This window comes from Aethalodelphis obliquidens, unplaced genomic scaffold (assembly GCF_003676395.1).
Source record: "Aethalodelphis obliquidens isolate GAN/ISIS:26980383/991018 unplaced genomic scaffold, ASM367639v1 scaffold7, whole genome shotgun sequence".
Taxonomy (NCBI): domain Eukaryota; kingdom Metazoa; phylum Chordata; class Mammalia; order Artiodactyla; family Delphinidae; genus Aethalodelphis; species Aethalodelphis obliquidens.
In genome coordinates, this window is record NW_020837951.1 from 56,274,287 (window position 1) to 56,288,012 (window position 13,726).

Genomic DNA, 13,726 nt, shown 5'->3' on the forward strand with positions numbered 1-13,726 from the left:
AAAAGCATGTTGTATCATATCTGATTTTACCAGATTTGAGGGGAGGGTATCTTTTTTTTAACCTTAAATGTTCTTAGTGGATTCTTCTCACTTAGGATATAGGTGTCTTAGAGGAAAAATACTAACTTTAAATACATTCTAGTTTGTCTTTTGGGGAGCAGGACTAAGTTTCCCCAAGGAAGGTCTTCTAACGTCTGTTAACCTTACTGATTAATTACTACTAGGTGAGTACACATACTAAGGAAGCTTCAGCTAAATCCAGTGCTGCTTCCAGCTCAGTGTTCCTCCTTGTTCATGTGTCATCAGTAAAATGTAGTGATCTTGAGCAGCCAAAAATCTTTATTGTCATGATTTAGCACAGGTATTTGAATGCTTCAGTTTTATTTACACTTACCTTTTTACTGGAAGTCTTTAAAGGATATTCTCATATTAAACTTGTTCTTATTATCTTCTAAACTTTAAGGAATCTCTATTGTCTGGAATGTGGAAAGTAGACCTAGAAAGGTCATTCATACCTTGCTGACAAATTTATTTTTCTGGATTTCTTTCTACATTTTTCCAGCAATTTACCTCATTCCCTTATCAAAAATAACTATTACAACAATCACTTGCTTTAGTTTTCCAACTTTCTCCCTTCCCTCAACAAACGTTATTTAAAGAAAATTCCATGTATTTCTAGTTGTTTTCTATTATACGTGGCACAGATGTTATTACTTTCAGAAGAACCCTACAGGCTATCTGAGAACCAATCCCCTGGCTTGGGGGTGACATCAGAAAACTGATTTGTCTTCTCTGCTGGTGGGGGAAAGCATAATCCTATTATCTGGAATAATATGGAAAGAATCATAGAATCTTAACCATCAGGTAAGGCATAATTCACCTTTTAATTGAGCTAATGATGCGATTATATACTTGAAGAAAGATTACTTGGTATAAAGACTTTGTTTTATTTTTTAGGGCATTGGCCCTAAACTGTGATGCTCCATTGGATGATAAAATTGGAGCAGAGTCTCGGAATTGGAGAGCTGGTAAGCCAGTCAGAGTGATACGCAGTTTTAAAGGGAGGAAGATCAGCAAATATGCTCCTGAAGAAGGCAACAGATATGATGGCATTTATAAGGTGCTCTATCTGGCATGACATCTTGTTAGTCATTCTTCCTGGGCTTTCAAGACAGGGTTGCCACAGGGAACTGCTCTACTGTGGGTGGGCTAAAGGAAACAATAGATCATCTTGGTTGGTCTTTCTACTTTTTCTGGAAATACAACACGTACAAAACGATCTCTTAATTTTGACACTTGTCTTTTAAGGCTTATCTGAAGTCCCTAAAGGCAGAGTTATATTTTGGGTTAAGTTTTTTTTACAAGTATATATTCTCTTATGATAAAACTGTTCAAATAACTTGGCCGTTGTAGATATTGATTCTTATATCTTCCAGAATGATTCTAATTTTAATAGATTTTTCGAAGCGGAGCACATCATAATTTTGAAAATAGGTTGCATTCTTTGTTTTAAAAATGAAGACATCTACTGCCACCATTTTTATCTACTATTATGCAAAATTCTATTAATTAATGAGCATAATCTTGCTGCTACTTCAAATTTATAGCAATCTATACTTAACGGGAATTATCATAATTAGGAAATAAGGTCAAAACAATATTTAAGTGCATATTTTTTACTTACTATTACAGCAGAGCAAGTATCTTTCAAAGTTGCATTTAGTTCTGCCAAGTTTACTTAAAACACTAATATGACATTATAAATAAGTCTGAATTTTACATTTCAAACTAGTACTGAAATATTACGATTTAGGTGGTGAAATACTGGCCAGAGATTTCATCAAGCCATGGATTCTTGGTTTGGCGCTATCTTTTAAGGAGAGATGATGTTGAACCTGCTCCTTGGACCTCAGAAGGAATAGAACGGTCAAGGAGACTATGTCTACGTTTACAGGTTAGATTACATTTGTCTAGGCTACTTGTATTTTCATAAAAACGTACGCCTCTGTACTATCTATGTGCCTTAACACTGGATATAACCCACAGCAGTTGGTCAGTGGACTGTAAGGGGTGAGGAATGAGATCATGCAAGTATACGGAAGGAAAAGAAGTAAAAAAGTAGCATCCTAGGTGTCAAACTGCCCTAAGACCAAGAATTGTGCTTGAGGAAAGCTGGGCTTGACAATGAAATGTAAAATGCAGTTGACCCTTGAACACCATGGGTTTTGAACTACATGGGTCCAGTTATACATGGATTTTTTTCAATAGCAAATATTTCAGTACATATCTGTGGTTGGTTGAATCTGCAGATGCGGAGAGCCAACTATAAGTTACACTGGGATTTTCAACTTGAGAGGATTGGCCCCGCCCTAACCCCCTATGTTGTTCAAGGGTCAGCTGTATTTCCAGTTCAATCTGGACTTGAAGTATGAGGGAAAGGGATACCTAAAATTTAGATATAAGAGGCCTTGAGAAGGGAAGTTTATCCTAGAGGGCACAGGGGGTGTGTCTCTGGTAGGGGAAGGGGGGAGGTGGCTTATAAGAGTGGTCTGCTTTCTACCCTTCTCACTTTTCCTCACCCCTTTTCTCTCTTCCCCCTCAAAGCTGCTTCCTTGTCCTGTCACCACCTTTAGTGCTTTGCCTTTTTTTTTTCCCTTTGCCCATGCTCAGCTGTTAACCCATATAAGACTTTGTTGGTTTTTTGTGCATAATGGATGGTATGGCTACATTTCCCCTCCACTGCCTATACACCCTAGACTTTGTCCCTGACACTGACTTCAGAGCATGGTTTGAGTTCATCCTCCATCATTCCCCATCGCTGTGCTTCTCGTAAAGACTACCAGCTTTGTCATTTCCCCTGGCTCTGCCCACACTGCATGTGTAGGGGCTGAACTATGGGCAAGTGTCTGACCACCCAGGCAGGTGAGTGTGTCTCTTCTAGTGCAAGTCTGTTTCTGTTTTTGTTTTCTTTTTAAACTCGTAGAATTGTTTAAATGAGACCCATCAGCTGCTAAAATAACTGTCAAAATAATTCCTTTTTTAACTAAATATTTTTTAAACCTATTGTTAAATCCATTTTCAAAGGATTTTTTTTTTCAGGTCTGCTGTTCAGCAGAGCAGTGTTCTAGATAGGTTAAATTTGAAACAGTTGAGCAGAACAAAGCATATAAGCCAGTCAGCTATGATGAGTTAATATCATTGATGAGGCCTGTATAACATATTGAGCTTTAAATATGAGTGATATCACAAAGCATGTCCAAAAGAAAGCATAGCCAATAAAACACAAGGGTAATAGGGTAGAATTTATCCCTTAAAGCCTAACCTTTTAGTTGATAAAGAATTCAGTAATTTAGTGGCTTTAGGTCTTCTAAAAGCTCTCCCACCCCACCCCACCCCTGCCTCTTAATTTGGGGTGATAGAAATTTGGCCCTTCATGGGGTTTTTTGTTTTTAAGATTGGCTCCATAACTTAGTGTAACGCCAACTATATGAGTATCATCTATTGTGCTCTTTGGTTGATCTTCACTTACCTTCATATCTAATTCTACTTTCCTTTCTTTCTCAAACTTTTTAAGCCCCCTAGTCACAACTCCTAAAAAGTTCTTTCCTCTTTTTGATCTGAAACTAAGATCATCACTGATCTGAAACTAAGATAAAATGGAATATCTTTAACAGTCAAAGCTACATGGTTTTACACTGAATTGGGGATTTTTAATAGTCTTCTGTCCTTTTAATTCTGTTTCTTTAAACGTCTGTGTCCTTTATATAAATCTTTTCAATTTAGGGAAAGTATAGATTCCTCCCCATTCCCCTTTTTAAATTTCTGACAAGGATCTAGAACCCCTCTTCTCTGTGAAGCTTAAATCTACATTGTACTTTTTTCCCTCGTCAGTATCCAGTAGGTTACCCTTCAGATAAGGAAGGGAAGAAGACTAAAGGACAGTCAAAGAAGGCCAGTGGAGCCCCAAAAAGGCCATCTACAGATGGTAGGTAATGATTGCAGGACATAAATCTGAATAACATAGTTTCTAATAAAGAGAAATATTAAGGGAGTAAATTGAAAACTCATAAGAAATTAAAAGAAAAATGAAGGGTTTTTTTTTTTTTGGTGGGGGTGGGGTGGGGTGAGCTTTTTGTGTATCTTAATAGTGTCAGAGCCTAAACAAAGTATCCTAAACTATATGGGAAAGTTAAATGCTGCTCTACCCTGGTTATCTTCATGCTAAACATAATTGGTGCCAGTTTACTCTTTCGTTTCATAGTTCTGCTTAGAACCACTTGTAGTGTGCTGATGTATTTTTAAATAAATCTAGATGATTGTCCAAGTGCCTCCAAAGTACCGAAAGCATCAGATTCAGCAGAAGCAGTTGAGGCTTTCCAACTAACCCCTCAACAACAACATCTAATCAGAGAAGATCATCAAAACCAGAAGCTATGGGATGAAGTTCTTGCATCTCTTGTGGAAGGACCAGTATGTAAATATTTTTTAATAAGTTTCTAATATTAACAAATGATGAAAAATATTTTCCCTATGAATTATCATTTTCACAAGTCAGTTAAAACTTGGTCCTTTTATCTAATCTTCTCACCCAGTACGGCCACCTTTCAGAAATGAGGCAGCACTTGATGCTTTTAAATTGATTTTTGTCCTCTTAGATGTTGGTTTTTTGACCTCTCTGTGCTTGAACTTGATCATTTATGGTGAGGTGCTGTTCATAGGAAGAATTTTCAGTTGTGGAACACATTCAGTTTAATCTAAAATTCATCAGGAAAGTTTTGTTATAGCTCAAAGTTACCTGATAGAACAAGTCTTAAGCAATTCAGCATAATTTTCAATGCGCACATGTTCAACCTAGGAGTAAAATAAACCAGCATTTATTTAAGTATTTCATATGTTTTGGATTTTTTTCCTTTTTTTTTTGGTAATGATAAAATTTTTAAGTGAAAAGGAATTTCAAGGTTAACTGACATCTGGGTTTTGTGTTAAGCTGTGTTTTGCAATGAAGCTTTCTTATCAAATCCCAAAAGGTAGGGGTTTCAAATGTAAATTGTCTGTTCATTCTTTGCTCACTGTTCTTATTGTCTCTAATTTTGCTTATAAATTTGATTCTTTTGTTTTCTTAGATATTAGCCCCTTGTCATGTGTAATATCGGTACTTTTCTGCTTTCTTCAAAAAGAAAAGCTGCTGTTGTGGGTGAGGTCTAGTATCCTCTCTTGAAATTCCACTTTGTCATTTTTTAGTAATTTCTTCCTTCCAATGTTTTCTTCATTTTTCTGAGTACGTTGGCCAGAACTTCTTGTGTGTCTGAAATGGCGTTAATGCGTATCTATATGCCCCTTTTATGTGCATTTAGAGGGAACTCTCATAGTTTTTATGTTGCTTTTTGTTTGACAAATAGTCATCATTATGGAAACATCTTCCTGATACAGTTTGTAGACTTAGAAATGAATGAGGTTTATCAGATGCCCTTTGGATTGATACTGGAGGGTTTTTTTTCTTTGTTTCGTCTATAAATGTGATATTTTGGGTTGTCCTTGGGTAGAATGAGACTTACATGTTTAGAGGACAGAGAAAAGTGAGTTAGCTCTGTGAGAAGTGTTACTTGCTTTTTAGCCAAGAGAACCAGGTATATGGAGAGTCTGACTCTGGTACGTCAGATTCTTTTTCACTTAGAGCAAGTAAGAAACAGCAAGCAGTTGTTGGTCATGGTCTGATTATTTTCTGGTTGGAGAGGATACAGCTAGTTAGTAATAACTCAGGTGAGTTCCAGCTGTGAGTGGGCAGAAGACAAAGTAGCAGATACAGTTGAAGGATAATGCCACCTGAGTGCACATGGAAGTTCTCTTTTGCGCGTCTGTTGTCTGGGTTGGACGTGTATTAGGCTTCAATCTGTGGCTTTTCATATACCCTGTTTATCAATTTTAACAAATTATTGAAGTGGTCAAATCCTGCGAGACTTGGTAGGTATGTGCAAATCAAGTATACTTTTCAACCTCTTCTTTCAATGTAACTTTTATGTGAAAGTCACCAACTGACAGTTCTCAAACAAACAGAAACAATAAAAATCCTGCCCCTGGTGGCAGGATCTTACATACCTATACCTAGGTCAGGTGACTGTGACATTGCTGCTAGTGGTTACTCTGAACATTTATGTACTATTGCCCTGTGTAGGTTTCATGCCCTTTCTTTTCAGATAAATCAGGAACACATTTAGTAAGCCAGAAAAATCAGGTTTGGGCCAGCAGTGACTTTTAAATAAATGCATATATTACATATGTATGCTTATATCCAAACACCTTCCCAAGGCCCTATATGATCTGGCATCCATCCCTACCTACCTCTGCATTCTCCTCTTGCTGCTCTCTCAGGCCCAAACTGCTTTAGCCACAGTGACATCTGTGCTATTTAAACACACTCAACCTGTTCCTGTTCCTAGGCCTTTACACATATACCGTCTCTCTGACTAGAATTCTCCTCTCTGTATCTTCGTGTGGCTCATTCCTTCATATCTTGTAAGTTTCTGCAAAATACTACACTCCTCAGAGAGGCTTTCCCTGGCTATCCTTTCTACAATAGACCCTCCTTACTCTTGCTTTAATTTGCGTTGTTTCCTCAGATACTACCATCTGAAGCTGAGTTTTTAAAAATCTGCTCTCCTAAAGGAATATAAAGTTCATGAGAGCAGAGACTTGGCCTTTTTATTACTGCTATGTAGATGAGTGCCTGGCACATTGTAGGAAATCAAAATGTTGATACTAAATATGCTCATATTACAGGCACTGTGGAGGTACTGGGGAAATATCAGTCATTAACAAAGTAGTTTGTCAGAGAGAAGGTACCTGGTATTAAAGTTAAGTTTTTTCCGCATCTCCCCCTAACTGGTATATTCTTCTAGTGTGTTGAATAACACTTCATTGATAATTCATTTGAGCTTTATAATCCATGCTTAAAAATAAGTTACTATCAAGACATAACTATGAAATGGAATCTTTGGGTTTTTTTTTTTTACTTGAAATTCCTGTAGATTCTACTTTTTTTATTAACATAAAGAACAAACATAAAATATACTCTCCTACTACCAAAAAATAACTGAGTGGAGGATTATCCTGGTGACTATTCAAAAAACTACTTTTCCTTCTAGGTTAAACAAACAGCTTGGATAAGATGGAACCCAGTAATGGCTTTTGAAGATTATAGACTACCCATCTGATCATGTTTGCTTTATAAAGCTCGACCTTCTGTAATTTAGTCCCAATTTGAGTAAACAGTAGCACCAGGAAAATATGGGATTTGGGGATTGGGGCAAAATATCACAGAAAATTATTCTAGGTAAATAAATACGTTGATTCTTTGGGGTCTTAGATACTAGAGTATTATTGCCAAGTGCTTTTATCTTTTTAAGCATAAAAAATAAGTATTGAAGTTTTGTAAGAGAAAAAGATTGAATATATATAGATATATTAGAATACCATGGAGGTTTTTGAAAATAGATCTGTATGTAATGACCTGAGACAGGCTGTTCATGATTTTTTTAAGTGAAAAATAGTAATCTCTGGAATATGAAGTTTACTTTTTAAAGCCATATGTCCTGACTTTGCAACCTTTGCAACTCAGTCCTAAGATTTAAAAACTAATGTGTCTATCTTATGGATGGGATTTCTGCAGTTTGCTATTACACATTTGCTTGTAGTTACAATCACTACTTGATTTTTTTCTTAATAGAAAACATACTGAATGGGATTGACACTTTTTTCTCCAATTATTTGGAATTCTTTTAATATATTATGAAATGCTAACCTTTTTTTCTTCTCCTTGGGTACCATTCTAGAATTTTCTGAAAAAATTGGAACAATCTTTTATGTGTGTCTGCTGCCAGGAGCTAGTTTACCAGCCTGTGACAACAGATTGCCTCCACAATGTCTGTAAAGTAAGTAGAACTCCTTTCTCATTTTCCCTTGTTAGGCCAGAAGGCACACTAACCTCCAAACCTCTTTTCAGCACGCGAACAAGCATTTTTTTCATGAAGCAGAATAGATAAGGAATCTTGCTGGTTAGGAAGCATTTAATTACATCTTGGTGGTGAATCCATGTTTTAATTCTATAGTAATTCAAATCTGTATAGTCTCAACATTCTATCATGTTTGAAATTATTGAGGAGGGGTTGAAATAGAGAAGAAAGTAACGTGTTGTTGCTATTTTCTGTTACAGCTTACGTATGTTTCATATATTATAGTGCAAACTGAAATAATTTCGTGTACTTGAGGGGACCTAGAACAGATTCTGTCTGGCAGCATGCCCAGAGGAGTTGAATATTGTCTTATCAATGTGGTGTAAAAGGAATTTGAATTTCAGTCAAACCAAGGTTGGAATCTTGTTCTACTGACTGGTGGTTACGTGCCCTGACCTAACTTCTGAACTTAGTTTCTTTTGTAAAATGGAAACCGACCTTCCACATAAGTGTTAGTATGTGACCTTGAGTCAGTTAAGTAGAGCTAAATATATTTTTGGAAAGCACATTATACATTGACTTCATAAAATAGATATAGTTTTAAGCAGGGGATTCCTGAGTTGTTTTTCTTTTGTGCTCTATCAGGAAAGATCAGGATTAAAATCCAGCCTAGAAGGTGAGGCTAGTGGAAACATGCAGAATTCTAACATTCATTTTTACTGGATGAGGAAATTAATGTATACAAAAGTGGTCATTTACCTGAAGTCTCACAGTATGTGTTAGAGGTGGAACTAAAGCCACGTCTGTAGGTTAATTTTCATAGTGCAGATTCAGGCCTTGACAGTTGTTCTTGTTTTATGTTTCTCTTGTTGCCAAACAGTAAGTTTCTAGTTCTGTTTAAAAGCCTAGGTTGTTGAGTACTTTCTATATGCTTTACCCTCAGATGAAATGAGGTGTTTTTTTATTTTGTTTCATTTTGGTTCTGGTTTTGCCTTAGGATTGCTTACAGCGCTCCTTTAAGGCTCAAGTGTTCTCCTGCCCTGCTTGCCGGCACGATCTTGGCCAGAATTACATCATGATTCCCAATGAGGTTCTGCAGACTCTACTTGACCTTTTCTTCCCTGGCTACAGCAAAGGACGATGATTTGTCTACTTCTACTGTGTTGCTCCCCGTGGCTTTTTGGACAATAAAGAATCTAAAATGGTTGGGGTGGGGGGGGGTGGAAGCAATGGTGGACCATATCTCTCACGTTCTGAAGCAGCTAATCCTCTTTCCTACGTAGCCATCATCTTGTGTGTGTAGTAAGAGGCCCATTTCTCAACTGTCTTTTAAATATCAAAAGGTAGTTCTTGTCAGTTTAACAACTAGTTTTAATGAGTAAAAAGTCAAAGCCTCAGCTCTAGTTGATATCCAAGTTATGATTTATTTTGCAACTACCTCAGGACAGAAAAGATTTATGGGGATTTTTTAAATCATTGAATAATTAGTTAAATGAAGTTTTAGCTACACACTGCCTCCCAAATATTAGTTGTGCCTGGTTCATGTAATTTGATTTTCAGAAAAGGAAGTGACACTTGAGATTGTTGGAATGAACGCAGCTTCTGTAGTGTGCATAATACATTTTTAATGTCTTCTTCCATTACAGTGTGTGTTTTGCAGGACAGGTTCATTTTTTTTAGCCAATTTTGTGAGCTCCATTGTGCTTTCTTCTGGTGTTTTATGCAAGCTGACTACTAATGAAAACAATATGAATGCATTGTTGCTGCATTAGTGTAATGTGGTGTGGTTTTGCACTTAAAAGAGGTATTCAGATGATCTAGTTGTAAATGTTCATGTGAAAAGCCTCTTCTGTACTAGTCAAACTGCTTTTAGTGAGTCTCACCAGTGGTTTTACATCTGCAGAGCATTGAGGACTGGGCTGACTTTTTGAGAGGATTGAAATTGCTTCATATTGTGATCCTAAATTTTATATTCACTATATTCCCTAAAATATACCTTAATAAATATTTTATGACCAGAAAAATAGTTCATCTTGTTTCACTTTTTTACGTTTGTCTGGCTTATATTTGTAGGTGTTTTTAAGAATCAGTCATTTCCAGAGTATTTCATTGTGTGTTTTTACTGAAACATTTTGCACAATTTTTTACTCTTAATTTTTGGTATTGAGAACTAGTATGAAATCTTAAGCACTAAGGGACAGATTTCACCCTGGGTTTGATCTTTTGGGTTGTTTTTAACTGAATGGGGAAAAAGTTTCAAATTAAGAACCAAGTGACTATTCTTTTATTTATAACAACCAAGTCTTATGTTCAATTTAAGCATAATCAGTGCTACTTATTTCACAAACCTGAGAATATTCTAAAACAGTTCTAGTTTCTGAAACTAAATTTTCATAAAACTTTTAATATTATCGAATCAGTTTTCCTACCCCTGAATTCAGAGCCATAAATATAGCCAATATTTATTGAATATTTGCTTTGCATTTGTTCATGTGTGTTTATTTAATTCTGACAGTCCTAATAGGCAGGATTTCTTATCCTCTTCTTATGGATGAATATCAAAGGCACAGAAAGGTTAAGAAACTGGCCAAAGTTCATAGGGCAAGGAAGTGCCAGAACAGTGCTGTAAACAGGCTATCTGAGTCCAGACCTGGCAATCTACTTCTGGGCTATGTAGACTCTCACATTTGAATATAAGCCAGACTGGTTTCAGTGCTTTTCCTGCATTCAGTTAAGCTCAAAAGCAGCTCTGGGAAACACAGCACCGTGATTGGAGCTACTGTCACTTAGGGCTAGTTTTAAACATTAGAATCATTTTTATTTTGAAGAATCAAATTTAAATTAGATTGAAAATGAATCATTAAATTGCATCATCTAGTATTTTATTTCCTCTGGCATTGGCCATATCGCTGCATGAAGGGTGGAGAATACCTTCCAGTTTCAGCTACTTGAATTTGTTCTACCACTTTTTACGGAAATAAGGAATTCCCACATTTATGCTATATGTTGTTTTAACTTTGCTATAAAATGATAGATTATGAAAAAAAAGGTGATTACAGCTTAACATGTTCGGAAGTGTCAAGAATGTCCCAAAGCTAAACAATTTTATATTACTCTTAAACTTTTTTCTAAAGACTTCAAGTTTTTTTTACATAAATATTTCAGTTTGTATCTAGAAGATACAGACTTTCAGAAAGCATAATGTTGTCACAATATGTTGTCACACGTGTAAAACAATTTTTTAACTAATTACATCATCAAATCTAGTAAATATTTGTTCGAATTTCCATTGTTTCAAATGTCATACATGGATATTTAAGTTTGTTTGAATCAGGATCCATATAAGGACTTTACATTGTTACTAATTGCTATCTCATAAGTATCTTTAATCTGTGTATATCCCCTTAATCTTTTTTTTTCCCTTTGCCTTTTACAGTTTGCATTTTGAAATGTTCTGGAGCCTTTCAAACAGAATAGATTTTGCCAATTATAACCATGTGGTATAGTTTAACCTGTTTCTCTTTATTTTCTATAAATTGGTAGTTAGAATTCAAGACTGACCAAATTCAGGCTTGAATTGGGTGGGGGTGGCGGCGGCAAGACTTCCTCATAAGTGGTGTGGTCATCCTTCAGGAGGGTGGTACATAATGTCTTGTTGTCTCTTGGGCATAAGTTTGAAAGCTGAGGGTTTTACTGGATTCTATTATATTTAGTAAGTTATACTGATTGCTGAGCACTCAGCCACTTTCATAAGGGTAGGAGTTTTCTTTTTTCTAGTTAGAGTAGGCAGATCCTCTAGTTTTAGAACTCACTTCTAAATAATATGGTTCATTCAACAAATATGTGCATGCTAGTATGTTTAAGGGTATTAGGTAATCTTTTGGCAGCTGGCAATCAAAAACACCCTTAGCTGTCTTACAACCCTGCTGTGACAGTTTGGCTAACATAAAGGGGCCCTGCCTGTATAAACCTTAAAGCTTTGGATCTCAGTATAGATCCTACTTATAAGAGCTGGGGATCTGCTCTGACTTGCCCACTGTCTATTTCTCTTTGCGCACCAGGGACGAAACCTTTCCCCGTTCTTCTTCAGGACACCCTGAAGATAGAGCTCATTACTGCCTACCTGTCTGATTTGTCTGTCTTAATTTGAGGAAATAACTTGGTGGCCCACTCAGCAACAGCTCACAGTAAGAAGAGTTATGCTTACTTGTCCGCTGACTAGTCCCCACACCAGACCTTTAAATCTCTGAAAGAACTGATATTTAGTAACCTGGGTTAATCAGATGCTACACAGGAAAAAAAAAAAAGATTAAACACCAGTCACTGGACACAAGGAATCAAGAGCCAGCTAGAGGGACCAAGCAGGCCGACCAAATGATGTATTGAAAAAAATGAATGAAAGAATAAGAGTTTTACGACTGTATCCTCAAGTATGAAATTGCATAGTATTGATAGAGTAAGAACAAGCTGCTGTGCAAAGAGTAATTTGAGATTAAAATTCTTTGAAATAAACATGACTGTGAAAACAAAATGCAACAGACAAAACAGAATGGACACTGCCAGAATTTGAATGTATTGCTGAGTAATCCATTATATGAGTATCCTGCAATCTGTCTATGCACCTCCTGATGTATAGGTTGTTTCCAGGATTTCGCTATTATAAGGCAAGCTGCTGCAAACCTTTGTCTTTCGAAAATAGTTTGACATTTCTTATAAAATTAATTACGTGCTTAACATACAACCCATCAATTTCATTAATATTTATTCAGGAAGAATGAAGACCTATTTCTAAAGCAGTTTGTACCGTTTTACACTGCCAGCAGTGTATGAGAGTTCAGGTTGCCACAATCTCACTAACACTTCATTTTGTTCTTTCATTATAACCATTCTGGACAGAGGGGGCGTGTCTGTAGGAGACAAGAGTGGGTTGAAAATTTAGTGACCAGAACGACTGTAGTAGTCATTTTTACTTTTCACCAGGTATTTCTGGCTCAAGTGCACGTGTTAGGATTATACATCCCAACCTCCTTGTGCTTGGCCAGGGCCACGTGACCAGCTGGTCAGTTAGTTGTATCAAATGCTATGTGTCACTTCCGAGCAGAGCATTTCATTGCCCTCCAGAGTTTTCTTTCCCCTTCCATGGAGACCAGTAGCATCTAAATAGAGCTTTTCTATCAGAGTGGGGTCCCCAGCCAACTTGTGATGTACATGCAACGTGAGTGTGAAGTAAATTTTAAGAGCATAAGGTTTTTGAGTCGCTAATACATGACCCAGCCTTTCCTGACCGATAGCATTCCTAAATTCCTCAGCCTACCAGTAGACATGAAATTGAATTTAATTGATCTTTTTAATACTTTGGCACTAGAACGTCTGCTGTTTTAAAACTGAATTCTTTACTATCCAAATTGATTGACAAAGCTATTGATAACTTGGTTGGTGGCATGGTAGGCAACCTCCAAGATGGTCCCCAGTGATCGCTACCTCCTGGGCTTCATGCCCTGTTGTAATCTACTCTCTGTGAGTGTGGGCTGGAATGCTTTTATTCAACTCATGTAATGTAGTGAATAGAAGTGATGGGATGTCACTTCCAAAGTTAGATACTGTGGCTTCCACTTGGGCACCCTCTCTTGCTCAAGAGAGGCTCATGTGGCAAGAAACTGATGTCTCCACCCAACAGCCAGTAAGATCCTGAAGCCAGAGGAGGTGAGTATGGAACTGGATTCTCCCCTGGTTAAGGCTTGAGCCTCCATGCTTTCTGTTAAGAAGTATCCTGTTGG

The 13,726-nt window shown here is 36.8% G+C and overlaps 1 protein-coding gene across 3 annotated transcripts in view; it reads left to right on the forward strand.

Annotated features, from left to right (window-relative positions):
* Positions 1 to 9,973, forward strand: part of UHRF2 (ubiquitin like with PHD and ring finger domains 2) — a 74,885-nt gene extending 64,912 nt beyond the window's left edge. The window contains exons 11-16 of one of the 3 annotated variants that reach the window (XR_003432670.1): positions 958 to 1,120; positions 1,814 to 1,954; positions 3,892 to 3,985; positions 4,313 to 4,470; positions 7,143 to 7,330; positions 7,830 to 7,934. Coding sequence is in view for 2 of the 3 variants with exons in the window: in XM_027105846.1 (XP_026961647.1) it covers positions 958 to 1,120; positions 1,814 to 1,954; positions 3,892 to 3,985; positions 4,313 to 4,470; positions 7,830 to 7,928; positions 8,947 to 9,093 (802 nt within the window). In the remaining variant the exon portion in view is untranslated. The other 2 variants (XM_027105846.1, XM_027105847.1) reach the window with 2 other exon arrangements.
* Positions 9,974 to 13,726: the final 3,753 nt, after the last annotated feature.